Raw genomic sequence first — 27,651 nt, 5'->3', positions numbered from 1 at the left:
TTCCCCAAAGTCCTAGGTGCTTTTGCCTCTGAGCACATGAGCAGTTGTTATTCGTAGCAATGATCACAGCAGGTTTCTGAAGTTAACAGTTTTACTTACTACACATACCAGAAGGGGAGGTCTGTAAAATTCACAGCATATTATTAATAGAGTCAAAACTGTATCTGGCATCTGCAACCCATCAGGTTCACCAATCATAGCTTCTCTGACTTTGTGTGGGTTTCCACAGTATGGAAACCAGCACATTTTTGTTTTCTGATTTGAGCCCTTAGTGATGGATAGTTTCACACTGAGTTGAACAGGAAAGTCTCTAATTACTCATAGAATCATAGAATCATAGAATATCAGAGTTGGAAGGGACCTCAAGAGGTCATCTAGTCCAACCCCCTGCTCAAAGCAGGACCAATTCCCAGCTAAATCATCCCAGCCAGGGCTTTGTCAAGCCAGGCCTTAAAAACCTCCAAGGAAGGAGACTCCACCACCTCCCTAGGTAACGCATTCCAGTGTTTCACCACCCTCCTAGTGAAATAGTTTTTCCTGATATCCAACCTGGACCTCCCCCACTGCAACTTGAGACCATTGCTCCTTGTTCTGTCATCTGCCACCACTGAGAACAGCCGAGCTCCATCCTCTTTGGAACCCCCCTTCAGGTAGTTGAAGGCTGCTATCAAATCCCCCCTCATTCTTCTCTTCTGGAGACTAAACAATCCCAGTTCTCTCAGCCTCTCCTCATAAGTCATGTGCTCCAGACCCCTAATCATTTTTGTTGCCCTCCGCTGGACTCTTTCCAATTTTTCCACATCCTTCTTGTAGTGTGGGGCCCAAAACTGGACACAGTATTCCAGATGAGGCCTCACCAATGTCGAATAAAGGGGAACGATCACGTTCCTCGATCTGCTGGCAATGCCCCTACTTATACAGCCCAAAATGCCGTTAGCCTTCTTGGCAACAAGAGCACACTGTTGACTCATATCCAGCTTCTCGTCCACTGTGACCCCTAGGTCCTTTTCAGCAGAACTGCTACCAAGCCATTCGGTCCCTAGTCTGTAGCAGTGCATGGGATTCTTCCGTCCTAAGTGCAGGACTCTGCACTTGTCCTTGTTGAACCTCATCAGGTTTTTTTCTGCCCAATCCTCTAATTTGTCTAGGTCCCTCTGTATCCGATCCCTACCCTCTAGTGTATCTACCACGCCTCCTAGTTTAGTGTCATCTGCAAACTTGCTGAGAGTGCAGTCCACACCATCCTCCAGATCATTAATAAAGATATTAAACAAAACCGGCCCCAGGACCGACCCTTGGGGCACTCCACTTGAAACCGGCTGCCAACTAGACATGGAGCCATTGATCACTACCCGTTGAGCCCGACGATCTAGCCAGCTTTCTATCCACCTTACAGTCCATTCATCCAGCCCATACTTCTTTAACTTGGTGGCAAGAATACTGTGGGAGACAGTATCAAAAGCTTTGCTAAAGTCAAGAAATAACACATCCACTGCTTTCCCCTCATCAACAGAGCCAGTTATCTCATCATAGAAGGCAATTAGGTTAGTCAGGCACGACTTCCCCTTCGTGAATCCATGCTGACTGTTCCTGATCACTTTCCTCTCCTCTAAATGTTTCATAATTGATTCCTTGAGGACCTGCTCCATAATTTTTCCAGGGACTGAGGTGAGGCTGACTGGCCTGTAGTTCCCCGGATCCTCCTTCTTCCCTTTTTTAAAGATGGGCACTACATTAGCCTTTTTCCAGTCATCTGGGACCTCCCCCGATCGCCATGAGTTTTCAAAAATAATGGCTAATGGCTCTGCAATCTCACCCGCCAACTCCTTTAGCACCCTCGGATGCAGCGCATCCGGCCCCATGGACTTGTGCACGTCCAGTTTTTCTAAATAGTCCCGAACCACTTCTTTCTCCACAGAGGGCTGGTCACCTTCTCCTCATGCTGTACTGCCCAGTGCAGCAATCTGGGAGCTGACCTTGTGCGTGAAGACAGAGGCAAAAAAATCATTGAGTACATTAGCTTTTTCCACATCCTCGGTCACTAGGTTGCCTCCCTCATTCAGTAAGGGGCCCACACTTTCCTTGATTTTCTTCTTGTTGCTAACATACCTGAAGAAACCCTTCTTGTTACTCTTAACATCTCTTGCTAACTGCAACTCCAAGTGTGATTTGGCCTTCCTGATTTCACTCCTGCACGCCTGAGCAATATTTTTATACTCCTCCCTGGTCATTTGTCCAATCTTCCACTTCTTATAAGCCTCTTTTTTGCATTTAAGATCAGCAAGGATTTCACTGTTTAGCCAAGCTGGTCGCCTGCCATATTTACTATTCTTTCTACACATCGGGATGGTTTGTTCCTGCAACCTCAATAAGGATTCTTTAAAATACAGCCAGCTCTCCTGGACCCCTTTGCCCTTCATGTTATTCTCCCAGGGGATCCTGCCCATCTGTTCCCTGAGGGAGTCAAAGTCTGCTTTTCTGAAGTCCAGGGTCCATATTCTGCTGCTCTCCTTTCTTCCTTGTGTCAGGATCCTGAACTCGACCATCTCATGGTCACTGCCTCCCAGGTTCCCATCCACTTTTGCTTCCCCTACTAGTTCTTCCCTGTTTGTGAGCAGCAGGTCAAGAAAAGCTTTGCCCCTAGTTGGTTCCTCCAGCACTTGCACCAGGAAATTGTCCCCTACGCTTTCCAAAAATTTCCTGGATTGCCTGTGCACCGCTGTATTGCTCTCCCAGCAGATATCAGGGTGATTAAAGTCTCCCATGAGAACCAGGGCCTGTGATCTAGCAACTTCTGCTAGTTGCCAGAAGAAAGCCTCGTCCACCTCATCCCCCTGGTCTGGTGGTCTATAGCAGACTCCAACCATGACATCACCCTTGTTGCTCACACTTCTCAACTTTATCCAGAGACTCTCAGGTTTTTCTGCAGTATCATACCGGAGCTCTGAGCAGTCATACTCCTCTCTTACATACAGCGCAACTCCCCCACCTTTTCTGCCCTGCCTGTCCTTCCTGAACAGTTTATATCCATCCATGACAGTACTCCAGTCATGTGAGTTATCCCACCAAGTTTCTGTTATTCCAATCACATCATAGTTCCCTGACTGTGCCAGGACTTCCAGTTCTCCCTGCTTGTTTCCCAGGCTTCTTGCATTTGTGTATAGGCACTTAAGATAACTCAATGATTGTCCCTCTTTCTCAGCATGAGACAGGAGTCCTCCCCTCTTGCGCTCTCCTGCTTGTGCTTCCTCCCAGGATCCCATTTCCCCACTTACCTCAGGGCTTTGGTCTCCTTCCCCCGGTGAACCTAGTTTAAAGCCTCATCAGTGTGTCCATATAAAAACACATCATTGCACAAACTGAAATTAATGATAGACCGCATGTAGTAACATTATAATTCTTTTGCAACCTACAACACAGAATCAAGGAATATCTGTTATTTCCAATGCACTACAGTTCCCAATTTTCACAAATACCCCAAGTCTTGGGCTTTCAGCCATTCTGACTGTGCATCTACAATGTTGCAAACAACATAGATTAGCTCACCAGGGATGAAATTGTGGTACTGTTGAAGTCAGTGGGGCAAGATTTCACCCAAGGAGTCAAGAATCTACTATAATATTAGAAAATCAAAGAAGACAGGAACCAATTGTGAAGAGGGGCCAGGCCCACGAGAGAAGTTTTATTTTAAAAATCTCTTTTGGTCAAAGCCAAGCTTAGATTTTTATCTAGGGGAAAAGTTATGTTCACACTTGACAAAAATATAAACAAACAGATTTCAACCACAACAACTATATTGTGCAATGGAAATCATATTTTTGGGGGTAAAATACCAGAAGATTTTATAACTAAGGGAAAATAGCAAAAAGCTTTACCAACAAAAATGTTTAGACATTTCTCGTGAGAAGCCAAAGTATTTATGATTTGTGTTTAAAAATAAGAGACAAAATCTTATGTTTAGTCAGAGAAACAGGAAACCAATGCAATCCCACTAAGGCAGAGGTTTTATGTTGCTGCTATTTAGTACATGCAGAACACAAACTGTGGCATGTAGAAGCTGCAACAAGGGTATCTCTTTTCCCACTTAAGAGATTTTACTTGCTTTTGTTTTTTCTTCTTGTTTTGCATAATTAACGCTGGGCAATTACTCCATTCTCATGAACATGGAATGTTGGGGGCAGATAATGCGTATGCTATGCGACTAATTTTAAAAGAAGTAACTTTCCTTTTCTCTTGCTTTTGTGCGTCATCACTGAGCAACCGTTCTGCTGAATACTTTGGTGGATTACAGTAATCCTTATGTAAAAACATGCTTATTATTTGATTTTTTAATTATTTATTACTATTAAAATATGTATAACAAATGGTAAACATTTTAGAAATATTAAAGAGAGTAAAGTGACAAGACATAGTGAGAAATTGGAGTGGGGGATGGAGGGGAAACATGAGAATATACTTTGATTCCAGCATGGAGAGGAATACTTTAAAAAAACAAAACAAAAAACAAAAAAAACTCCATCCTTTCTAAATAAATTACAAAGATCTGAATTATGTAAAGTGAGCAATTTTTGAAAACAAATTAATTAAAATAGAGATTATTTTGGATTAGTGGAGTTGTCAAGCTTTTCCCAGTCTAGGCTTTTTAATGTAGAAACTTACATTTGTGGTTCAGAGCTGTTAAAAGATAAACTATTAGTTTCCTGCAATCCTGTGCAATTAAAAAAAAACAAAAAACCCAAAACTGTTCCGGAATGAGCATAAGAAATCTGTTCTGGGTAAGTAATCACACTGAGCCCCTTGGTAAATGACTGCTTTTTGCAGTGACACTCCTCTGATAAAACATGAGTAAAGAGGAATTGTGAGTTTATTTGGAGATGCAAAGTAAGCCTCTTTCATTTCAGCATATACTTACTGGAGCCTATTAGCAATTCAATGTCTGATACCTTATAGCTAAACACTAGCACTGCTAGTGTATCAGTAGATTCAATAAAAATGTACTTTTTATTGTACTTTTTAAAAAGTAATTTTTATTTGCTCTCACATGTAGACAGTTGTAGCAAGTATTATAAACAAAAATATCTGAAGTATGACATTTTTATTTTTAACTCTTTAAACCCCACTCCCTCATGTACCCACTTTGAGAACAACCTGTTTCCCCCAGATAACTTTCTCACCTTCATAATTCATCATGTACTTATGAAAGATCTCAAAAAAAAAATTGCTACCAGCATTTCACACTAAATTATAGAATAGCTCCCACAGCAGTTCATCCACACCAGACAGAGTTTTTTTGTTTGCAGTTCTATCTGGGAGAGAGTTCAGGGATGGCCCTTATCTCTCTTACAAATCTTCCACATTCTCTCTTTACCCCCCCCCCCCCCCGCAGAAGAGTAAAGCACTGAGTTGGATACTAGAGATTTAACAAAGTAGAGATACAGTGGAGGAAATACTCTATGTCCAACATAATAAGATGTATTTTCTGGCTGCTTGAAGGCCCAAATTCAGTCCCTTGCTTATTGTGGGAGACCATTGGAGGGTTAAAGTGGAATTGCTGAGAAGTTTAAAAAGTGGGAGATTTGGAAAAAGTACACTTGAGCGATTAGTTCTAATATAACCTGGGACGAAAAAGACATTAATCTGTTGACAGTTCTGCTCCTTGAAGGCTTAAAGCCTTTAACTCTATCTTTATATTAGTCACATTTCTGGGAAGTATCTTGATTTATTTTTTTTCCTTAGGAAAATTAAAAGGCCAGATCATCTGCTGCAGCTTGGAGCAGCTATTGGGCTTGTGTGTAAATGAGGCCTTCAGACAGTTTTGCAGGCCAATCCTGTGGCTGCTCTCGTTAGGCAGGATCCGCCAGAGCACACTAGTGCATCCTGAGGGCTGTTCTAATTTATTTGGGATGCCAGTAGCCCTCAGGGGGCCACTGCAGCAGCCTGGAATTGTCAAGATGCATGGAATTCCCAGGTATGCATCCTTGGGCCCAATCATGACCCCCTGCTCCAGCTGCAGGGAGTGGCTTAAATCAAAGATCCCCATAAACAGGGGACATGCACAGTGGGCCAGTGCAAAGCTTCTCTAGTGTACCAGAGGCTCACTCAAAGTCTGTATTAAATATGTTCATTATTTTTTTATCTTCACATCTTGTTTCAATCTCTGTCCAATGAGACCATGCCAAAATTATTGTTGTCTCTGCAATCAAATTTTATTCTTGTTTTTCTTTGGCAGAGTTGTTAGTTGAGGGTGATGTTAATGCTTAGTCAACCAGAGCTGTGGCAGAAGGAGAGGCGGCTTCAAGCCATTTTCTTGTGGTGAGATTGTGAAGAAGCTACTTGGAATTCATTATGCACATTCATAAATATTGTTTTCTCAACATTAGACTGCAGAGTGATTCTAATTTTGGGTTGTGTATGAGCGGAAAGGCTTTTTAGCTTTAATCTTCAATTTTTGCAGAAGGTTATAGAGCAAGCACTAACTAATCAATTCCACTAACACTTAATGCAGAACCAGAAAATTCTCTATTCTAATAGCCAGGGCATCCATGTTACAGGCTCTTGACTGTAATTAACCTGCCCACTGGTGCAAAACAGCCGTAGTTGGTTGACCTGTGGGGCAGAGCAAACCTTTCTGAGACTTGTCTGAAGGTGAATTAAATGGGAGGGTTTGCTTTGGATTTCCTTTTTTATATAAATACTGTGTTTTTTTTTAAACTATGTACATGTATTTTGTTGTTGTTGGGTATGTTTTATAAATAGAATAGCACTTACATCACTAAAATACAGGAACTTCTAGTGTGAATCACAGAAACTGATTAGCAAAACTACACAGTTTGGAACAGGAAGTGAAGAATAAATTAGCTAATTTAAATTAAAGGGAATTAGGTAAGAGAAATAAAACTATTCAAATTGGAATCTACCCACGACATTGCCACATCCATTCTTGTGAAAAGTGTGGTCGAATTTTTAATGGCTAGAAGAATTCACCTTTTTCTTTATTGTGTGTATATATCATCCATAAGGTAGCATCCAACTCAGCACTGGGGTTTAATACTAACTCAGAGGGAAAATGCCATGTCCAGCATTGCTTACAAGAGCACATACTTAGCCTATGAGAACTGATAGATTAACGTTATGAGGAATTATGTATGCATCTGTGTAACTTTCCTTGAGGTGGAAATACTTGTTTGTGAACTTTGTTTGGGAAACAGGTAGTATTTTGAAACAAAACAATTGGCTCCTCTGGCATCCTTCAAAAGTTAGGAAAGGGAACTGGGACTTCCCTCCAGATTATCATCTGTAAACTCCCATAATGACTCACGGTATTTTGCATGTGCCTATTTTAGGGTGTCTGTAGCACCCATCACTGTAGTAGCTGAGCATCTAACTACTTTACCAGTGATGTCACTAAAATAGCTTGAGAGATCACCTTATAATATGGGGAAAGCCAAAGAAGGGGGAAAAGTAGAAATATATAAAAGCAATTTCTAATTTTGATATTTGGGGTGGGGTTTTACTCTTCTAATATTAACTTGCCCACATAACTAGAAGTACAATACTAAGGATGGAATGATCCATAGGTCCTCATAGTTCATCTTCCTGCTTTATGGTAGACAAGCTCTTTTTTTCTGCAGGAATCCTTGAATATAGTGCTGGATATTAAGTATATGTCCTTGTTTTAAATTTAGTGACCCCCTATCATTGGTTCCAACTGGAGTGTCACAGATTCCTCCATGCTGGGGAATTCCCAGCTGGCAATTAGTTTTTGGCTACTTGAAGATATCTTTTCTTCATGTGCCAGCTTCAGTATCTTCTGATTTATCATGATGTAAATTCATTCAAACCTTACCATAGCAATGCCTTGCCATCTTACTTGCCATGTTATCATGACCTCCCTCTCTCCTCCATTACACAGTTTACAAGATAAAATCCAAATCTGGGGTCTTGATATAAGCAATATGCCCTCTCAAGTCTGGGAAACTGTGCCAGCGGAATGAAATGGAATGCAGATTGAAGCTGCATAATAAAATTAATGGTTTTGGTTTTCTAAATTCCTTTTCTCTTCCAGAAAATATGCTTCTGCTACTATGCAAAGTAACCGTTGTAACATGAACATAAAATTATAGAAATGTAGTGCTGCAAGAGACCTCGAGAGGTCATCTAGTTGATCCCCTCAAGCTGAGACAGTGCCAAGTAGACCTAAACCATCCTTGGCAGGTGTTTGTCTAATGTGTTCTTAAAAACACATTAGACAGGGATTCCACAGCTTTCCTTGGTAATCTATTCCAGAAGTTTTCTAACTATAAGGACTAGTTAGTTTTTCTTACCTAAATCTCCCTTGCTGTAGATTAAGCCCATTACTACTTATCCTACTTTCAGTGGACATGGAGACCATTGATCACTATCCTCTTTACAATAGCCCTTAACATATTTGGAGGCTGTTATCAGGTCCCTCTGTCTTCTTTCAAGACTAAACATGCCAATTTTTTTTAACCTTTCCTCATCAGTAGGTTTTCTAAACCTCTTATCATTTTTGTTGCTCTCATCTGGACTCGCGCCAATTTGTCCATATCTTTCCTAAAGTGTGGCGCACAGAACTGGACACAATACTCCAGTTGAGACCTCACCAGGACCAAATAGATGGGACAGTTACCTTCTATCTCGTATGTACGACACTCGAGCGAATATACCCCAGAATATGTGTCTCTTTTGAAACTGCATCACATTTTTGATTCAGATTCAATTTGTGATCCATTACAATCCCCAGGTCCTTTTCAGTAGTACTACTACCTAGCCGGTTTTTCTCCATTGTGTAGTTGTGCATTTCATTTTTCCTTCTTAAGCGTAGTACTTTGCACTTGTCTTCATTGAAATTCATCTTTTTGATTTCAGACCGATTCTCTAATTTTGTCACAGTTGTTTTGAATTGAATATGATGCTGGGTATTAAGTATAAGTCCTTGTTTTAAACTTAGTAACCCTTATCATTGGTTCCAACTGGAGTTTGGATTCTTCCATGCTGGGGAATTCCCAGGTGGAGATTACTTTTTGGCTAATTGAAGATGTGGTGTCATCAGCAAATTTTATAAGCATACTCTCCACTCCATTATCCAGGTTATTAATGAAAATATTGAATAGTACTGGATCCAGGACAGACTCCTGCGGGACCCCACTGGATATGACCTCCTAGTTTGATGACTACTCTGAGTATGTTTTTTCAACCAGTTGTGCTCCCAGCTGAAATAATTTAATCTAGGGAAAAAATTCCCTAGTTTGCTTATGAGAGTGTCTTTTGTGTCAGAGGCTTTACTAGAACCAAAATATACCACACCTATTGCTTCCCCCCATCCATTAGGCCAGTAACCCTGTCAAAAAAGGGAATTAGGTTGTGGTTTGGGGTGTGTGTTTTTTTTTTTTTTTTTTTTTTTGTTTATAAATCCATGTTGGCTATTACTTTATGTCTAGGTGCTTAAAAATAGATTTTAATAATTTGTTCCAGTATCTTTCCAGATATCAAAATTAGATTGAGTGGTATATAATTTCCTGGGTCCTCTTTGATCCCCTTTGTGAAGGTAGTACTATGTTTACCCTTTTCCAGTCCTCCAGGACCTTACCCATCCTCCAGGAGTTCTTGGAGGTAATAGCTAATAATTCTGCAGATTGGTTCAGTTTAAGTACTTTAGGATTAATTTAATCAGTTACCATCAATTTGAATACATCTAATTTATCTAGGTATTCTTAAACCAGAATAGGAAAACAGGTTAGTGTTCCTAGATTTTATATTAATTGTGTTAATCATATGGTCACAGTTAACCTTTTTAGTGAAGAATGAAGCAAAATAGGCATGAAACACATCACCCTTTTTGATGTCATACATTATTAGCTCTCCTTTCCTGCTAAATAGTGGACTTCCCTGCATGTTTTTCTTGTTCCGAATGTATTTATTAGACTCCCTTCTTACTGCCTTTATTATCCCTTGCTAGGTATAACTCATTTTGTGCTTTAGACTGTCTGATCTTGTAACTTCATGCTTGTGCTGTTCTTTTGTACTCCTCCTTAGCAATTTGTCCATGTTTCCAATTTTTGTAGGATTCCTTTTTTATTTTCAAGTCATTAAAGGGCTTGTGATGCAGCCATATTGGCCTCTTACTATTATTCTTACTACTTAGTGTTGTTAACATCTATTGTTTAGAATTCTAGCATTTAAACTATACATTCATTTTGTGGTCCTGCTTTCATTCATTTTTAGATTTGTCTATAAAAGCATTTGCTCACCTGTTTCTTCCAGTCAGTGCTCCAGAACAGAAGTACAGGATAACTAGGAACTGACTGGAATGCAATCTGATATATTAAGCATGAACTCCTAAGTTGTTTCTCAGGTCTCCAAGCCAATTTCTCTTTTATATGTTTAACTCTGATTTTACTAGAAGACATTTATTGGTTATTGCATTGCTGCCTCTCCAGAGGTGGATATTTATGCTATGTAGTGAGAAATGTTAACACAGTTAATCCTTTATTTTAAATAAGAGCCTGTGACTCCATCAGTTATAACAGTACCAACAAGTGTTGTTTTTGTTTACTCATAGTGGGCGTATCCAAAACAAAATTGCAGGTACTTATCACGAGTATTTGGCATTTATTAAAAGATATGTGCCTGCTCTTTGGCAGCCACAAAATGCATCCTTAGACCTTGGGTGAAATTTTCAACAGTGCCTAAAGTCCTTTTTCAAAAGGGGCTTAGGCCCTGGGGAGTTTCTCATTGCAAGTCAATGGCATTTAGGCTTCTAAGTCACCTCAGTGCTTTGGAGAACTCATCCCTTTGTCTACAGTGGGGATTTGTCACACTTCTGTTAATCAATGGCCAGCCAACAATGTAGCTTCACCAGAGCAAACCGCAAGTGTAGTCAAGAAAACTGCAGTTTGCATTGGTGGAGGTTAGGCCAGTGTTCAAATAGGATGCATGTAAAAAAGTACAATACACCTCTACCCCGATATAACACGACCCAATATGACACGAATTCAGATATAACATGGTAAAGCAGTGCTCTGGGGGAGTGGGGGTGCGCACTCCGGTGGATCAAAGCAAGTTCGATATAACACGGTTTCACCTATAACGTGGTAAGATTTTTTGGCTCCCGAGGACAGTGTTATATCGAGGTAGAGGTGTATTTGGTAACCAAATGGATTTAGAAAAATAGAGTGCTGGCATTGCTTTGCTGTTCTGCTCGTCCAACATAGGGTATGGTGCTGAAGTGCTAAGCACCTGTAATTTCCATTGATTTCAGCAAATTAACTTTTTGTCTAGGTTCTGGGGCATGCACAGGGGGGACAAGCAGGCACTCCCGCCCGCCCCCCCAACCAAATTTCCATGTGTCCCGTAGCCTGGGGAGGGAGGAAGCAGCAGGGCGGCTGGCTGCCAGTTGAGCTCCTCTTCTTCCTCCTCCTCCTCCTCCTCCCCTTCAGAGACACCATTTAGGGATGATGGGGGGCACCTGCCTCTCTCTCTCCGCTCCCCCCCCCCCGAGTTTCATACTGGAAGTCTGCTCCTGGAGTAAGCCCTAGCCCCACACAGAGCTCTTACCTGTGGTCAGTTTCCCACACGGCACTAGCTCACCCACCCCTCCACTGCCATCTGCTTCCACCAATCAGCAGCAACGATGATACGAAGTGACAATCCTCGTATCCAGTAGTAGTATTCTACTACACAGGACAGCCGCCCCAACTGGAGTAACAAATGCATATGACAGCCTGCCCCATGCACAGGGCACCGGACAGCAAGTAAAGCTTTTGGAGGGCTACAGCTGGCCATGCTGTCTGTGTTCCCAGGCCTCTGGAGGTGGGGCAGGCAAGGGAAGGGATCAGTCAGGGTGGGAGGGGGAAACACAGGGTCCCCAATGGTGCGGGGGTGAGTATAGGGAAGGGAGAGATGAGGGAATAGAGCTGTTCTCTGAGGGAGGGGGCAGTGAGTGTGGGAGAAGCAGCTAAGGGGGAACAATCCCTAGGACAAGGATCCTGAGGGAGGGGGAACTCAAGAAGGGTGGGGGGCTAAGAGCAGCTAAGTGGGTCTTGGGGTCTATTTGCACTCAGAGAAGCAGGGAGTGCCCTCACTTCTCCCTGGGAAGAGACTGGGGACAGATCCTTCTACTCTAGAGTCATCATGTCCACTAGTGGTTGCAGCTTCAAGGACACATGTGTGTCCGTGCTGTGCTGCAAATTCTAGCAGTGTGTGTAACGTGCCCCTCCAAAAGCAGTCAAATTTAATTTCCTGCACACACCCCTTCCTAGGTTGGTATATTATTCCAACACCAAAACTACACATTTTTACTGCCTGAACAGAAGGCTAAACTCCAAACCATGGATCTTGCCACAATTTTTGTATTTCATTGGGAACTGTGAAGGTTCAACACCTTTCATGATCAGGCTTGTAGATATCAAGTTGTTGGTTTTTTCCTTCCTCAATTTCTTTTTTTAATGCTGCTCATGATTTATGATATGCCCCAAATTAGGTACTCCCTATTAAGACATACAAGAACTGGAAATTGAAACCAAACATGTTGGGGTAGGGAAGGAAAATGTTTTCTCATGTATAGTTTTTTAATCATAATAATTTGTAACTCTGACATGCAAAAGGAAATTACAGTAGCAGAATGTTTCAGGTTAAACAAACATTTAGTTGGAGAGTGAAATTGCATCCATTTATAAATACAAAAGTATTACTACTTCCATTGTAAACATAGTAGGCACAATAGCCAACCATTATGAAGATAATACTTCTAAGAAGTATTTTCATAGAATCATAGGGTTGGAAGGGACCTCAGGAGGTCATCTAGTCCAACCCCCTGCTCAAAGCAGGACCAATCCACAGACAGATTTTTACCCCAGTTCTTCCCTAAATGGCCCCCTCAAGGATTGAACTCTCAACGCTGGGTTTAGCAGGCTAATGCTGAAACTACTAAGATATCCCTTCCTCCCTTTTCAAAAGGGACTTAAGCCCTTGGGCCCATGAAGTGTTTGACTTTAAATCCAGCTTTATTCTACAGACTTGAATTTAAAATTGCTGGTTTTGGTTCTCTGGTCTAGTGATTTATGTAAGCAGTGTGTTTAAAATTAAAATAAAAAAATCTTTGCCTTGTGTTAAAGTCTACCCCATGGGTTTCCTTTTCGCCACAAAGCAAACAAGAATGTCTTAAAAATAAATTCTTCTGCCCATTATTTTAAATCAAAGCACAAGTCCCAGGTCATACTACTAATGCTATGAAAAGTCAATGATTCAGTGATAAGGTGGTATTTATTAATATCAGAAAGGTATGACTACATGCTTTTATAATATCACATTATCAATTAGAAGTTCTGAGTGCAAGTTGATTATTTAAATGTAGGCATAGATAAAATACTATATACACAATGTAATTTATGAACAAATAAAAGATAATCCTAAATATATAAAGCATCTGTATATTTTTCAAACATTATGAAATATGTATAACTGATTAATATAATAAAGTATTTTGTCTGTATTTTCCTTTCTGATAACTTATTTGAAGATACAACCATTTATAAAGTGAGTTCAACAGATGAACTAAAATTCAAATTCCTCTCTCCCTCTTCAATTTTTAAGGCTTTTCCTGTGTAAAACCCAGAATTCTCTCTAAATGAGAGCCCGCAACAGAGAACATGGTAAAATCTCTCTCTCTCTCTCTCTCTCTCTCACTCACTTCCCAGTCATAATTCAGTTTTAAACTTTGTCACAGGAATGTCTTAATACACAATATTACTTGACTTTGTGCTTTTAATCTTGCATGCAAAGTTTTCTTTAAAGACTGCAGCTATTCCACACTTGCATTTTAAAGGTTTCAGATGACCTTTAAAATCTAAGAATGATCAGTTTTATCTTAGCTGTACTTTGCTGTACATGAACAGAATATATAGGTAATTTATGTAGCTTTGTAATAATCAGGATCCTTTGTATTCAAGGGCCACAGAGTGTGCTTCATAATTACCTCCTTGCTACATAAGCATCCAGTCTAATCAAAATTTTTATTTTAAAAAAGAAAGTGATAATGTTATGTTCCTGATCCTAGTCTGTGCTCCAGCCACTTTGTGCCATTCCACACCATTACAAAAATGCTGTTAACCTGGCAGATTGGGCCTTGGAGTTTCTCTCATACACAGAAAGATGCTTGGGTGGCGTAGAACTACCCACAGTTTTCCTTTTTCCCAGCTGCTGGCCTGGGAGGCATGGCAGGGACTCTCCTATGACCTGCTGATGTCCAACTGCTGTAACAGCCTCTTGTGACCATTGGAAGCTGGATCAGATAAGTTCAGCCTTCATGTTGCTGTAACCTGTGTAAAGGATCTAGTAGAGCATGTCCAGGGTTTGGGTGTCTTACCACTCACTGACTTCATAGGGACCAAAATTTGTCCCCAAATTGAGTTTTCTTCTTTAACTTTGAAATATTCATATTCCTTTTTATAAATGTTATTCCTCTTTTGCATTGTATGTTTCATATAGAATATGTTGTATTGTTTGTATATATGTTTTTACATATGTATGTGTGGAAGGGAAATTGACTACTTTTGAGTGTCAGTGCACATGAATTATTTTCATGTGTGTCTGCACAACTACCATGGCACTTTGTATCCCATGTTTTGAGTTGATTAGTAGGTGTGCTCCATCTATGTCTATATATATGTCAGCTCTGCAAATTCTAAAAATCTTATGTGTATTCTAAGGGACATGAGGGGAAAAAGTAATCAATACTAAGTTTCAAGTGAGGGCAGAGGGGAAAGAAATAACAAATGTTACATGGAGTAGAAGAGCAGTACTTACTTTCTCAATGTATTTGCCTGACCTCTCAATAATGCTTATTTTTTTCTGAACACAAACATGGCTATTCAGTTGAAAAGCATGCTCCAGTTTATTCCCTGCTCTTCTTCACAGTAAAATTGTCTTCAGATATTTTTATTGAATGTGAAAATTATCTAGAAGTACATCTTTGTACAACAAATTGCTTATTAACCAGAATTTAACTTCAGTACATAGCTGGGCATGGTATTACAAAATGTTCAGAGGTTCAGATATGAAACTGAACCCTTAGGAGAGAATTTATTGTAGCCAAAAATCTATAATATTTATTTTACATGGAATTATACTATACTTCAGTGTAGTGTGCTTGGTCAAATTCATTTTTGAGTTATGTTGCCTAAGATAATCATGCTGATATAGTGCTTGAAAACTGTCCAGTGGAATGGTACTTTATAACAACATAACCAGATCAGGTTTTTTAAAGTTATACTTAGATTGTGACACTTTATCTGAAACCTTTTCAGGATAAATGCTTCCTCACTGAGCTCTGCATTGTGTGTTTCTCTCCCTTGGGTACCTAGCTCTGTCATCCAAGAACTACAATTTATGTTAGTTACCAGAAGCACTGCAGGTATGCAGAAAATCAGGTGATTAATAGAAAATAAGTTAATTGCAAATATGACAGACTTGTAAGGGTGGGGAGAAAGGTTAATTTAAGTTTAATTACTCTGTTTATAGTTCAGAGAAAACATAATAGATAAGGTGTATGCTCAGGTTTTGGATGGCTTACAAGTTTGAAGTAAGGAGCCTTGCGATTCTCAGTCATCAATTCAAATCCATCTTGAGACGAAAGTTAAGTGGCCTATATGAAATGAGTATGTGGGGTCAGTTGAATTTCTAACCATCATTGATTTCTTCATCAAAAACATCCTTAAAAATTGGTACCATTTTTAATAACCTAAGAGGAGAGGCCAGTGATGGTGGTTCTTCGAGTGAGAGTCCCTATTGTATTCCACAAGGGTTTTGCATATATGCACCATGCTTCTGGAGCCAGAGGATTTAAAAATAGTGTCTGTTGGTCCACACATGTGGCCCATGGTTTTGTCCGAGGTGATAAAGGACAGGGCAGACTGACTGTCTCCAGATCCTTCTCACCGCTGCATGGTCCGGGTCGGAACAATCAGGGTCTGTTTGCATGTGGTGCACCTTAACAAACAAAGTTGTATATAGTTAGTTTTTACAGAATTTCACTGTTTTTATTGTTTTAAATAGTTTTTAGTAGTTTTAGAGTAGGATAGTTAGTTTAGGGGCTTATTTTTTCTTCGTAACCCCTCCTCCCCTGTACCCATTCATGGATACTAGACTATGCCAAAGACCCCAGGCTTTAAAATTTGTGCATCCTACCCACGTATCTTTAGTAAGGACGAACATCAATGCTGTCTCTACTGCTTGTGAGAGGGCCACATCACATCCAGATGCAGTAACTTCCAGTCCTTCCCCAGCCGTATCTGAGAAGGTCAGGCTCTCCACCTCCAGAAGCACCTCATAGAAGTCACCATGAGGTCTCATTTGGATCCAGGCTGGGGAAAACTTCCCCCATACACTGGGCTGAGATATCCAGGAGTGCCCCTCCAGCTACAGAGTTACAGTCCGACACCAGTGGTATCACCACTATGGACCCCACAAACCGGGGGCCTAGTAAGGAGGTGAGGAACCGTGACCATAAGCACGACAGTAAGGCTTCCTGCAAGCCCAAGAAAGGGGATGCTGCTTCCACAAGAACGGGAACACGTGCCAAGCCTCATCAACTTGAGTAGAGGCCTCACAAGAAGGCAGATCCACCCGTACTGGGTACAGACCACCGACACTGACCACATCAGTGCTTCATAAAACAAGAGACCATTCTGTTTCGGAGAAGCCCTTCACTCCGGTGCTGGTACTGGGTACAGAGTGGGTGCCCTTAACTCCTGGTAGACTGGGGAGAGCGTCAGAATCCCAGGACATGTTTATTCTGGGAGACCCGACATCTCCACGCTTTTCTGGACCCTCTCTACCTCTAGGGAGATTATACCTCCCCATCAAGATGTGCTGCATTCAGCACAGAATGCAATTGCGGACTTGCTCAGCAGACAATGTATGATCAATCATGAGTGGGAACTCCACAACACTGTATTATATGACATCTTCAACAAATGGGGAACTCTGATCAGAGACCTCTTTGCATCCCCAGTGAACAGAAAATGCAATGCATATTGTTCCAGTGGGGGGCTGGAACATCACTCCCAGGAGGATGCCCTCATTCTCCCCTGGCCGGACCATTTCAATTATGTCTTCCGTTGTCTCCTGCTCCTACCACGGGTACTCCACAAGATCAGATGAGACTGAGTAACAATCAGCCTAATCACCCCCCTGGTGGCCCAGACAGTGCTGGTTTCCCAGCCTCCTTCGTATGTCACCCTGTCCTCCCATCCCCATCCCTACCTTCCCAGATCTACTGATTCAGCACAATGGCAAGATCAGACATCCCAAACCACAGGCGCTTCACCTCAGAATGTGGTATTTGGATGGGCATCTTCTCTAGAAAGGGCATGTTCATCAGAAGTGCAAAACATCCTCTTTAGCAGCAAGAAAGAATCCACTAGGCATTGTTACTGGGCCAAGTGGAAACATTTTGCCTGCTGGCTCCAATAAAAAGGGATTTTCCCCAGAAATGGTGGGGATTCCCCTCCTCCTGGACTATCTCCTGTTTTTGAAAGCATCCAGTCTTATCTTCAACTCTCTCAAGGTCTGCCTAGCGGCAGTTAGCACCTTCCACTCCCCCGTGAAGGATACTGTCTTTACACACCTGTTGACTTCTAGATTTTGGAAAGGTCTCATCAGAACCTTCCAACCCATAAAACTCAGAGCTACCCAGTTTGACCTCAACCTTGTTATATCCACACTAACTAAACCACCCTTCAAACCATTGTCATCGTGCTCTATGTCCCTTCATGCCATGAAAGTCCCCTTCCTTGTTATCACTTCACCAAGAAGGGTCAGTGAACTTGGGGCCATGATGGCAGACCCTCCTTTTGCAACATTCCATACAGATAAAGTCTCCCTGCACCTGTATCCCAAATTTCTGCCAAAGGCCCTCTCCCATTTTCACGTTAATCAATCCATTCACTTAACTGTTTTGTTCCTGAAGCCACATGCCTCAGAAGAGGAATGACTACTCCACTCCCTCGATATATGTTACCTGCAGAGGAAAAGGCCAATCAGAAAATCCCCCAGACTGTTTGTTGCTACAACTGAAAGAGTGAAAGGTCAGAGGGTCTCAACAGAGAATCTCCAAGTGGATTTCAGCGTACATTCCACTCTGCTACCAAGTATCTGGCATGCTTCAGGCTCATTCCACGAGAGACCAGGTTTCAATCCTGGTCTCCCTCCACAACCTACCACTCTGGGATATACATAGAGCGGCACGAGTACACACCTTTGCTACACATTATATCCTTGGTGCAGAACTTGGCTGTGGAGGCCTCCTTTGGTGCAGCTCCATTAACCCTTCCGTCTTCATCCTCTCACCCTCCTCCGACTTAAGTATTGCTTGTTAATCACCCTCAGTGGAATACAATAGAGACCATCACTCAAAGAAAAGGAGGAGGGTTTTTGAGATGTGTGGTCTCTATTTGTATTCTAATTCCCACCCTCCTTCCCCTCTGCTGTGGATCTGTTGATTCGTGGTGGAGAAAGAACTGGAGAGGCCGTTGGTCCGCCCCGCCGTTTATCACCCGGGACAAAACCATGAGTCAAAGGAATACAGATAGGGACCACACATCTTGAAGAACCTCCAGTCACAAGTAAGTAACCTCCTCTTACAGCGAATGAAGGGTCCTCTTACCCCTCCCTCATAGTGGTTCTCAACCTGTGGCCCAATCAGCACAGAACTGCGGGCCATGTGACATTCTCAGGGCCAGAGAGGTAGTATTGGATGCGGCGCACATAACACATTGGTAAATTTACAATGGTAAATAGGTTGAGAACCACTGGTCTAGCACCATTCGCAAGCAATAAATTCCCTGAGTTTATTTTTTTAAATAACAGAATCATTTTGTACTAAACAGCACCATAAAAACAACTATCACACTACTTTTTTAGTGGTATTCTCTGGGCACATTAAAATGAAATTTTTCTTTACTGTTATTTGTCTTTCCTATTTAGCAAATTTTGTTTCCCTCTGTTTCTAATAGAGCACATGTTAACATGGTTCTGTTTAAGACCGGATTTTTTGTTTGCTACACAAAAAATAGAGAGTGGGTTGTATTTTTTAATAAATTGTTTCTTTGTTAATTATGGGTGTTAACTGACAGCAAAACCTATAGTAAAGGTTGTCTATTTCCTTTCTATGCTGTCTCTCTGCCTCAGACTGAATTGTTTTGGATAAAGTTTCAGCAAAATGGTTCCATTGTTTTTGAAGATGAGGCTGGGAAAAATACAGTGCATTTCCAATGTTAAAAAAAATCTTACACCCATTTCATTGAGAAGGTCTAGCACCACCTTGCTTTAGAGTAGGGACTTAAAATTTGGTAGAGTAACTGGTGTATTCTATTTGGCCTATGAAAATCCACCCACATTTGGCCAAGTTATATTGCTTTGAAAATTGTAGTTTGCAGTAGCTCAGTAGAGGCCTGCTAGTGGCTGGCAGATAAATTCACAAAAGATGCCATCTACACAGAGCATGCTCAATCCAAGGGCTGCAGGAGCCGAGCTGGACTTTGTGTAATTGCTGTTTCTGGCTGCTATTGTGCTACTGGGCATAAGAACTGGCATCAGGGAGACACTCTCCTATGATCAAAATGGTCTCCCTGCTGGCACCTAGATAGCATAAAAGAGAAGGAAGAGCAGCCTCCCTGAAACGTAAGGGTGTGGAACTGGGTAGAGCAGGTTGGGTATGGGTAGATGTTGAAAGGGACAGAGTCAGATTGTGGGGGAGCAGGGACAGAAAAGGACAAGCTCGTGGAACATGAGTACTGGTTAGAAAGGGTTAGGTTGGTGGAGGACAAGGACTGAAGCGTTTACATTAATAAAGCAAACTCCATTCCAAAATCTGGAGTTGACCTCAAGATTTGAGTGTCTCACCATTACTCTATGGTCTAGCAAATAGTAGCTATGAAATCCCCTAGCAAAGTCTGTGTATCACCCCTTGTTAGTGGCTTGTCTGCATAATATTACTATACTAAATACTCTGAAAAAGTAGATTTTAGGCATCTCCAGTTCGGCAACCAAAATTAGTGGACACTTTGGACAATTTTGGCCTTGATCTCTCAATGCTTCAGCTCCTCATCTGTACAATGGGGATAACAATACCACCTAATCTCATGGGGATGTTGGGAAGATAGTCATTATCTCTTAGTGCTTCAAAAACATAAATGATGAAAGCACCCAAGTGAAAGCCCATGAGAAAATGAATAATTCTTTATTCAGTGGCATGGTTTGGATGATGTGTGGTGACTAAGCCATGGTGTAGCACATTGAGTGATGTGGATAAAATGAAATAGCCAATAGCTTCTCGACCAGTGAGCACCATCAATCCCGTGCACTGAATGAGGCAGGGACCCTTTGGAAAAAATAGTATGATATAGTTTTAACATTATGATCACATAATGTAGAGATACAAGGGGGTCAAATTAAGGTGGTAAAAACAATTTTAATATTGGCATTTTTGAACTTCTTAGTGTTTGACTTGGTGGTCTTAATTTTCTTTTAACTTAGTTTGATTTTTGTATGAGGTAAGCTATTAAGATTAATATATTAAAACAGAGTAGAACACTTTTAAAGCAAGTTAGATTTTAGCCATTTGGAAATAAGAGACCAGTTCCTGTTCCCACTCAAATCAATGAGAGTTAACTTAAAAGGAAGCAAATTGAACCGATGGTTATTTCACAAGCATGTTGTGAAGGTTAATTTATTAATACACATAAAACACTTTGCAGTTGTAGGATGAAAAAATGCTGTATAAATTTTAATAGTTGTTGCTGTTGTCCTTTTTCTGAATATTCCCCTCTTATAATATATGATCTGTATCTGATTTTTATGGAGAACATGTTTAGAATATGCTGGTTGAGCAGTTCAACACTTTTTTTTAAAAAGAAGATGCTGCAAATTCATTGGACATTATTATTTGAGAGTAGAGAAGATATGGGCATACATACAAAATTACCACACAGCATACTTATAAATTCACTGTATGCTTTGTGGTCTATTAGTTCAAATTATTTTACCATCTACATTGCCTGTTTGATACTGTTTCTGAATTTTAATTAATTTCTGCCATTTAAAAAAATATTAATTTTCTTACTGTTCCACTCATTTGCCTCACATCAGTAAGGCCAACCCAAGGAGTAATTTCCACTGAAGAATTACATTGCTGTTTCTATTTAATAGCTGGAGTGGAATTCATTTATATGAAAAGTTAGTCAAAGAATGAGGTTCTAGGTCACAGATTTTAGCATCAAAGACTTGTGCTGCACTGCTCCCTGTGTAAGTTCATTGTGTTAAATAACAGATCATTAATATAAATAAAAATGTTATTTTTTACAGCCTTGTTGAAGAAAGTAATCTTGTTCCAGTACTTTTCCAAGTTATTTTGGTAAGAACACATTTTCTATTTAATTTTAAACAGCTTTAAGCAAATTTGTGTAGCATACAATGATTAAAATTAAAAAACGGTTAAAAAATTCTGTTAATAAATATTTCACTTATATATGCATGCCTATATATATATATATATATATATATAATATGTATGAGTCTCCTCAGGTTGTTCAGCTTCATGATATCTATCAGCATAGAAAACTCTAGCATATACTTAACATACAGACTTGTATGTGTAATGTCATCAGCTATTTACCATAGCAAAGATTTCCTTTTATGAGCCAAAGGAATTCCCTTCTTCAGATCTTAGCTTTGAGTTTTAATGACTACTGTATTGCATACTTGCTATCCATCAACAAAGAAATAATCTCCATTACTACTAGACAGCATCAGTTTGGTTTCATTGTATAGTTTCAGAAAACTGCCTTCACATACTCTGCTTATGCTGATAATGCTATTCCTGACAACTCCAGATACCTGCCTTTAGCTCCTCTTCTTTTGGTACTAAAAGTCCAGGAGCATATTTTGGGTAATCACAGGCTAAGTTGAGAACATTGATTTCCATCCCCCAAATGTAGTTTTGTTCAAAAGATCATAAAACACTGTGTGACAAAGTTCCTCCTCTATCTTGGTGGGTCCTACGCTTGTTGGCAGATTTTCTTGCCTCAGAGATTCACCATGTGGGTTGGGGAACAGCCCAGAGACCTTCCCCTTTGGAAGAACCCACAGTCAAGGTCAATTGGGAGGTTTGGGGGGAACCTGGGCCAACTCTCTACTCCAGGTTCCAGCCCAGGGCCCTGTGGACTGCAGCTGTCTATAGTGCCTCCTGTAACAGCTGCATGACCGCTACAACTCCCTGGGCTACTTCCCCATGGCCTCCTCCAAACACCTTCCTTATTCTCACCACAGGACCTTCCTCCTGGTGTCTGATAACACTTGTGCTCCTCAGTCCTCCAGCAGCACACACTCTCAGCTCCTTGCATCTCTTGCTCCTAGCTCCTCACACTAGCAACACAAAATGAAGTGAGCTCCTTTTAAAACCCAGGTGCCCTGATTAGCCTGCCTTAATTGATTCTAGCAGCTTCTTCTTAATTGGCTCCAGGTGTCCTAATTAGCCTGCCTGCCTTAGCTGGTTCTAGCAGGTTCCTGATTACTCTAGTGCAGCCCCTGCTCTGGTCACTCAGGGAACAGAAAACTACTCATCCAGTCACCAGCATATTTGCCCTCTACCAGACTCCTGTACCCCACTGGTCTGGGTCTGTCACAACTGGTAGATAGCTCATGTTACTGGAGTATAGAAGGACTATTTCTAAAACAATCCACAGACATGCACTTGCAGCTGGGTACTGTGTTACTGCTTGAGGTATTGCAAAAAGGATATGTAGGAAATCAAACACAATAAAAAAAAGAGTACAATATAAAAAGAGGTTAAAAGGCTTGTGTATTTGATATGATAAGTATGTTTACATCTTGTATGTTGCAGAAATTGTTCAAAGGTCCATTTTTCTCTTGTCTGAAATGTTATGTAAGTGACAATTCATCTGCTGTAGTTCTTCCAATGGTGCAATTGGAAACTACACAGGGGCTAAGAAGAACACAGGAACTATGACTATTGGCGAGATCACAATAGTGGTCAGGCAAGTCCAATATTCTGTTTTAACAGTTGTCACTACCAGACTCTTCAGAGGAAGCGGCAATTATCCCAATAATGGAAGAATTTCACTTGTTAATCCCATGCTCAGAGGCTAATCTATTTAAAGATTAGTATTCTTCATTTAATTGTCATCAGCTTCACTGATGCAATGGCGGTGGCTTCCAGCAGCACCTCCTTAAACTTCTGCACGCCCATCTGAAAGGGGAATGTTGCGTTGATTTCCTTGCTTCTAGTACAATTCAATCCCCTCTTCAATACTAATAGAACATCTCTGCTAGATCAGGCTGGTAATAATGCTCCTAAGAGCAAATGGTTGGCCTTCTACGATGGCTCAGATTGTACCAAACGAAAGGCTTCAAAACATTTCCAAAAAAACCATAGGCAGACTCCACATTTTCCTTCCCTCCCCACACACGCACACTGTGCAGTCATAAATGTAAGGTTCCTCACAGGCTAAAGAGAGTGAATTTGGAGCTGCTTGTTAAAATATTGATACCCATATCAGTATATCACTGACCATTTCCAGCTCTCTCACATTCCCTTTTTATTTGTGTTTTATTCACAAACTCATATTAGGGAAATGTTATGTTGTGTTAGTGTGCTCTTGATGAATACAAAATATGTGTGATTTATGGAGGTCAAGCCCATTGTGTACTTTTTATTGTAACTTCCTTGAAATTTAATCTTACTCAGGGTAGAAGTTATTCATTAATGTGGTTTTGAATCAACTTTGATTTTTCCCTGCTTAGGTTTAAGCATTTTCATCTTCTCTTTTTCATTGCAATGATTTATTTCACTGCCTATTATTATAAATCACTTTAATACCAAATAACCCAGATAAACCCTTTTTTATTAAAAAAACCCAACAAAAACAACCCAAAAACTGTTCATTGGTGACAGATTTTTCCAGTAGCATTCCGAATATTGCTGTCATGACATTTTATATACATTCATGTATACATAAACCTTTGAGAAGCAATTCTTGTGGCAGATATACACAATAAAAACAAAGATTACACAACATGGTTAGTACTGACCTGGTTTAAGTCCTACTTATAAATAGTAACTGAAGAAAGACATGGTAAAATACATTAATCAGATGTTTCATAGGAAGGCACACAACAGACTAATACTTGAAGTTTAACTCTCCAAACTCTGGCATTTTGCTGATTGCCAACCAAATAAATTGTTAGAAGGACATACATACTGTATATAAAAGATCCATAGCTACAATCTCAGTAGAGTTAATTGTAGAAATCTGTCTCAGATTTAGGAGAAAAGATTTAATGATTCTTTTGTTTCAAAAGATAACCTTTATCTGAGACAGTAACCTGTGATGTCTGAGGTCCATTGTGTAGAAATGGGAGAAATTGAAGTCAGTCAGTAATTTAGTTTTCATTTCACAAGTTGATCTAATATGGTCTCAAAATACTCTCTAGAGAATAAAGAGAACCTTAACTAGCTGAAAATTGGCTGTATGACTGTTGGTCCGTGAAAATGTCATAGGTATCTAATACTGCTCGGGTGTGGGAATTAATCACAATTTTAAGGGGAATTTTTTTCCTTTTTCAGCATGCTGTGTTTTCCTAAGAGAGGTTTTGTAGTTGCCTATGTTTCCATTGGGATGCTCCTCAAAGCTACCCATGATTGTGAGGCACCTCACCACTACCTACCCTGAGTGTGAATCAGTCTTGTCTGTGCCTGCTGTAAATCAGCTCCCTGAAAACAGCCTCTGGCAGCACAAGCACTATCTTCCAGGCCTCCGGAGGCGTTTCTGTGTCTGTACAGATGTGATAGGCAATGCTAACACCCAGATTCTCTGGGTATTCCCTGTGGTGTCCAGCCCCTTATTCCCTGACCACTCACAGAATTACCAGGACTGCTGTTCCCAAAGGAACTGGACATGCCAGCTTGTAAGACTTAACTCAGGGTCATCGTTATGCTTAACATCACAGCACTTAAACTTATTCTTGTTTTCACAGAAAAATATTTATTGTCAAAGAATAGAGACTCACTATTTCTTGAATAAGGATATTGGAAGTGAACAGTTAATATAAAACAAAATCATAAAATGCTTTCTAGGCACTTTCAACCAAGTCTGGTTGAGGCCCTTTTTTCCAGAAGCAAAATCTCTGTCCTTTTACATCTCCAGTGAAAGTTGCCAGGATGTCATCTTAGCCTCCCATAGTGGAGCAAAACTTTGATGTATACCCCCAGATAGAGATCTCTCTCCCCTGCCCTCATCCTCCTTGCTGGTGACAGTACCTGGTGACCAGTACAGACTTTAAAAACATATTTTGTGTGTGTGTGTGAGAGAGAGAGACAGACATTTCACAATAATATAGATGACCAGTGTGACACTGGCTTTCATTTGAGACTTCACATAACATTCTTTGGTGAACTAGAATTTACATGTCAGACCCAAGAAATCCCTGTAATCCCCCTGCACTCCCTTGCCAGTTGGTATTGAGTTACTTGGGTTATACCCATATATGGCAATCCTCCCCCCTCTTCCAGTGGACCAGGCTCAGAAATTCCCTAGATTTTTAAATGGAGCATTTACTTCCCTATCAGACCAAATCTAGTCAACCAGAGAAGATTTTGAGACTCACATGCAATTGTAGTAAACTTGATCTTTATGAAGCTGGGAGGACAGATAGAGGGAGCAATTTATGATAATGATTGTTCTCTCTGACCTCTTTTTGATGCGAAAGGAAGAAACTAATGCTTGTAATAAACAGCTATCCTTAGCTGATCTTGGAAAATTACCTGTCAGTTATGGAAGAGCAAGAAAGATTCTAAGACTTTTAAACTGTTTCGTTTGTTGTGTGCATGTGACTACGTACAGACTGGTCAGTCTGGGTGGGAAAGGAGTTGAGGTTGGATAATTGATTCCTAGTTGTTTGGCAACAGATAAGAGCATAACAATAATAATTTACATATTGCCTTTCATCTAAAGATCTTACAATTCTGTATTAACATTCACTAGGTCTCACCATTCCCTGAAAACTAGATATTATTTTACCCATTTTACAGATGGGTAAATTGACATCTAGAGTTGTTAACTGACTTGTATAGTGTGACATGGAGAGCCAGTGAGATAATTGGAAATAGAACCCCAGTCTCCTCGTTCCAAGCCTAAACCATGTTACTCTAAGAAACTGTAACTTTGAGGGGAAGAACAAAAGAGGAGAGAGAGCTTGTTTGCACCCTGAGCAGTGTCCTAGTTTTCAGCATAAGACCTTTTTTCCTGTTGTGTGGTTTCAGAGTATGATTTTTCTGCTAAATCAATAAACTTCCAGAGTCAGAATCTGCACTTTGCTTTGCAGAGCTTGCAATACATTGTACTATAAAAATGAGACTTAACCAATCACAGTGTTTGGTACTGTACTACTCCATTTACTTCTGCTTGTATCTCCCTGTGTCTGGGACTAATGGGTTTGTCCACACGGATGAATGGACTGCTCAGCTGCTAGAATTTTGGCTCAGATAATTTTTCCTATAGTATTTCCAAGATTGCCCCTTCTCAGGAATAGCTTGCCCCAAACTTTCCACTCCTTCTCTATGTCCATCCATCAGGACATGGAATTTTCTGCTCTGTAGGAATGGTTTATTCCCAAAATAGGTTGGCAGGGGGAAAAGTGCCTGGATTGTTGCACCAGTCTTCCCCATGTCTGAAGTGATGTTGTCATGCCTCTTCTGTAGCCAGCTGCCTCTTCGACGGCCTTGGTACAATACTGTCTTCTCAGCCTCCAGAGAATCAGTGGGGGGCCAGCATGGACCTGTCTTCACACTAAGATGCGGGCAGGAATGCTTTGATGCAGCCCGTGCCAGAGCGCTTTTGTAAGGCATACCAGGGTGGCAACAGCTCCTCTGTGGTTGGAGCCTCTCCTTTCTTTACCTTCACCATTTGGGTGCAGTAAGCAAAGAAAGAGTCCTTGGGCACTGGACAACTTTTATGAGAGTGAGGGTAGTTAATTCTGTATGTTCACTCAGCCCTTGGCCTCTGTGCTAAAACTGCCACAAAAGCTGGCAATTTGCACTAAATTGACAATAGCTGTGAGCATAACTGTGTTGTCATGAGTACATATCCAATCAAACTGGACAGACTACCAATTCCTTTCATACAGGCTAAGCAACGGTTGCACAGAAACTTTCATTCCCTACTAATCCTGGATTAGATTTTTACTGGAGGCCTAGACAGAGCAAACTCCCATTACTGATCACCTGAGCAATGCAGTCCTCCATACATTTTATACCTAAAGTTTGGATGACTGGAAAAAATTCAGGCACCATGCCACTTCACTGAACTTGAGTATTGTCAAAAATAATCAGAGAAAATATATAGACTGGATGTATTTTCAGAAGGCTGCTGTGTTTGATTATTGGTTTTGATTAAACTTAATAGAAAACAAAATCTGTGGGTTATAAATTTTCTGATTTTTTCTTTGATAAGTATTAAAACTAGAAGAATGTATGCATACATTCCAGAATTGCAAATGCCTTCTCTGAATACTTTAGAGAAACTGACAAAAAACAGAAATACGGTTATTGTTTTT

General features: G+C 40.6%; 1 protein-coding gene across 7 annotated transcripts in view; it reads left to right on the top strand.

Annotated features, from left to right (window-relative positions):
- Nucleotides 1-27,651, top strand: part of ULK4 (unc-51 like kinase 4) — a 401,679-nt gene that overhangs the window by 185,667 nt on the left and 188,361 nt on the right. For 4 of the 7 annotated variants that reach the window (XM_034760991.1, XM_034760990.1, XM_034760993.1 and 1 more), the window contains one exon: nucleotides 21,385-21,433. In XM_034760991.1, the coding sequence (XP_034616882.1) occupies nucleotides 21,385-21,433 (49 nt within the window). Of the gene's footprint in view, nucleotides 1-13,614; nucleotides 13,668-14,217; nucleotides 15,450-21,384; nucleotides 21,435-27,651 lie in introns of those variants that run through there. The other 3 variants (XR_004644496.1, XR_004644497.1, XM_034760994.1) reach the window with 3 other exon arrangements.

This window comes from Trachemys scripta, chromosome 2, assembly GCF_013100865.1.
Source record: "Trachemys scripta elegans isolate TJP31775 chromosome 2, CAS_Tse_1.0, whole genome shotgun sequence".
In the NCBI taxonomy this organism is placed as follows: domain Eukaryota; kingdom Metazoa; phylum Chordata; order Testudines; family Emydidae; genus Trachemys; species Trachemys scripta.
This window is presented reverse-complemented; position numbering and strand designations above follow the sequence as displayed.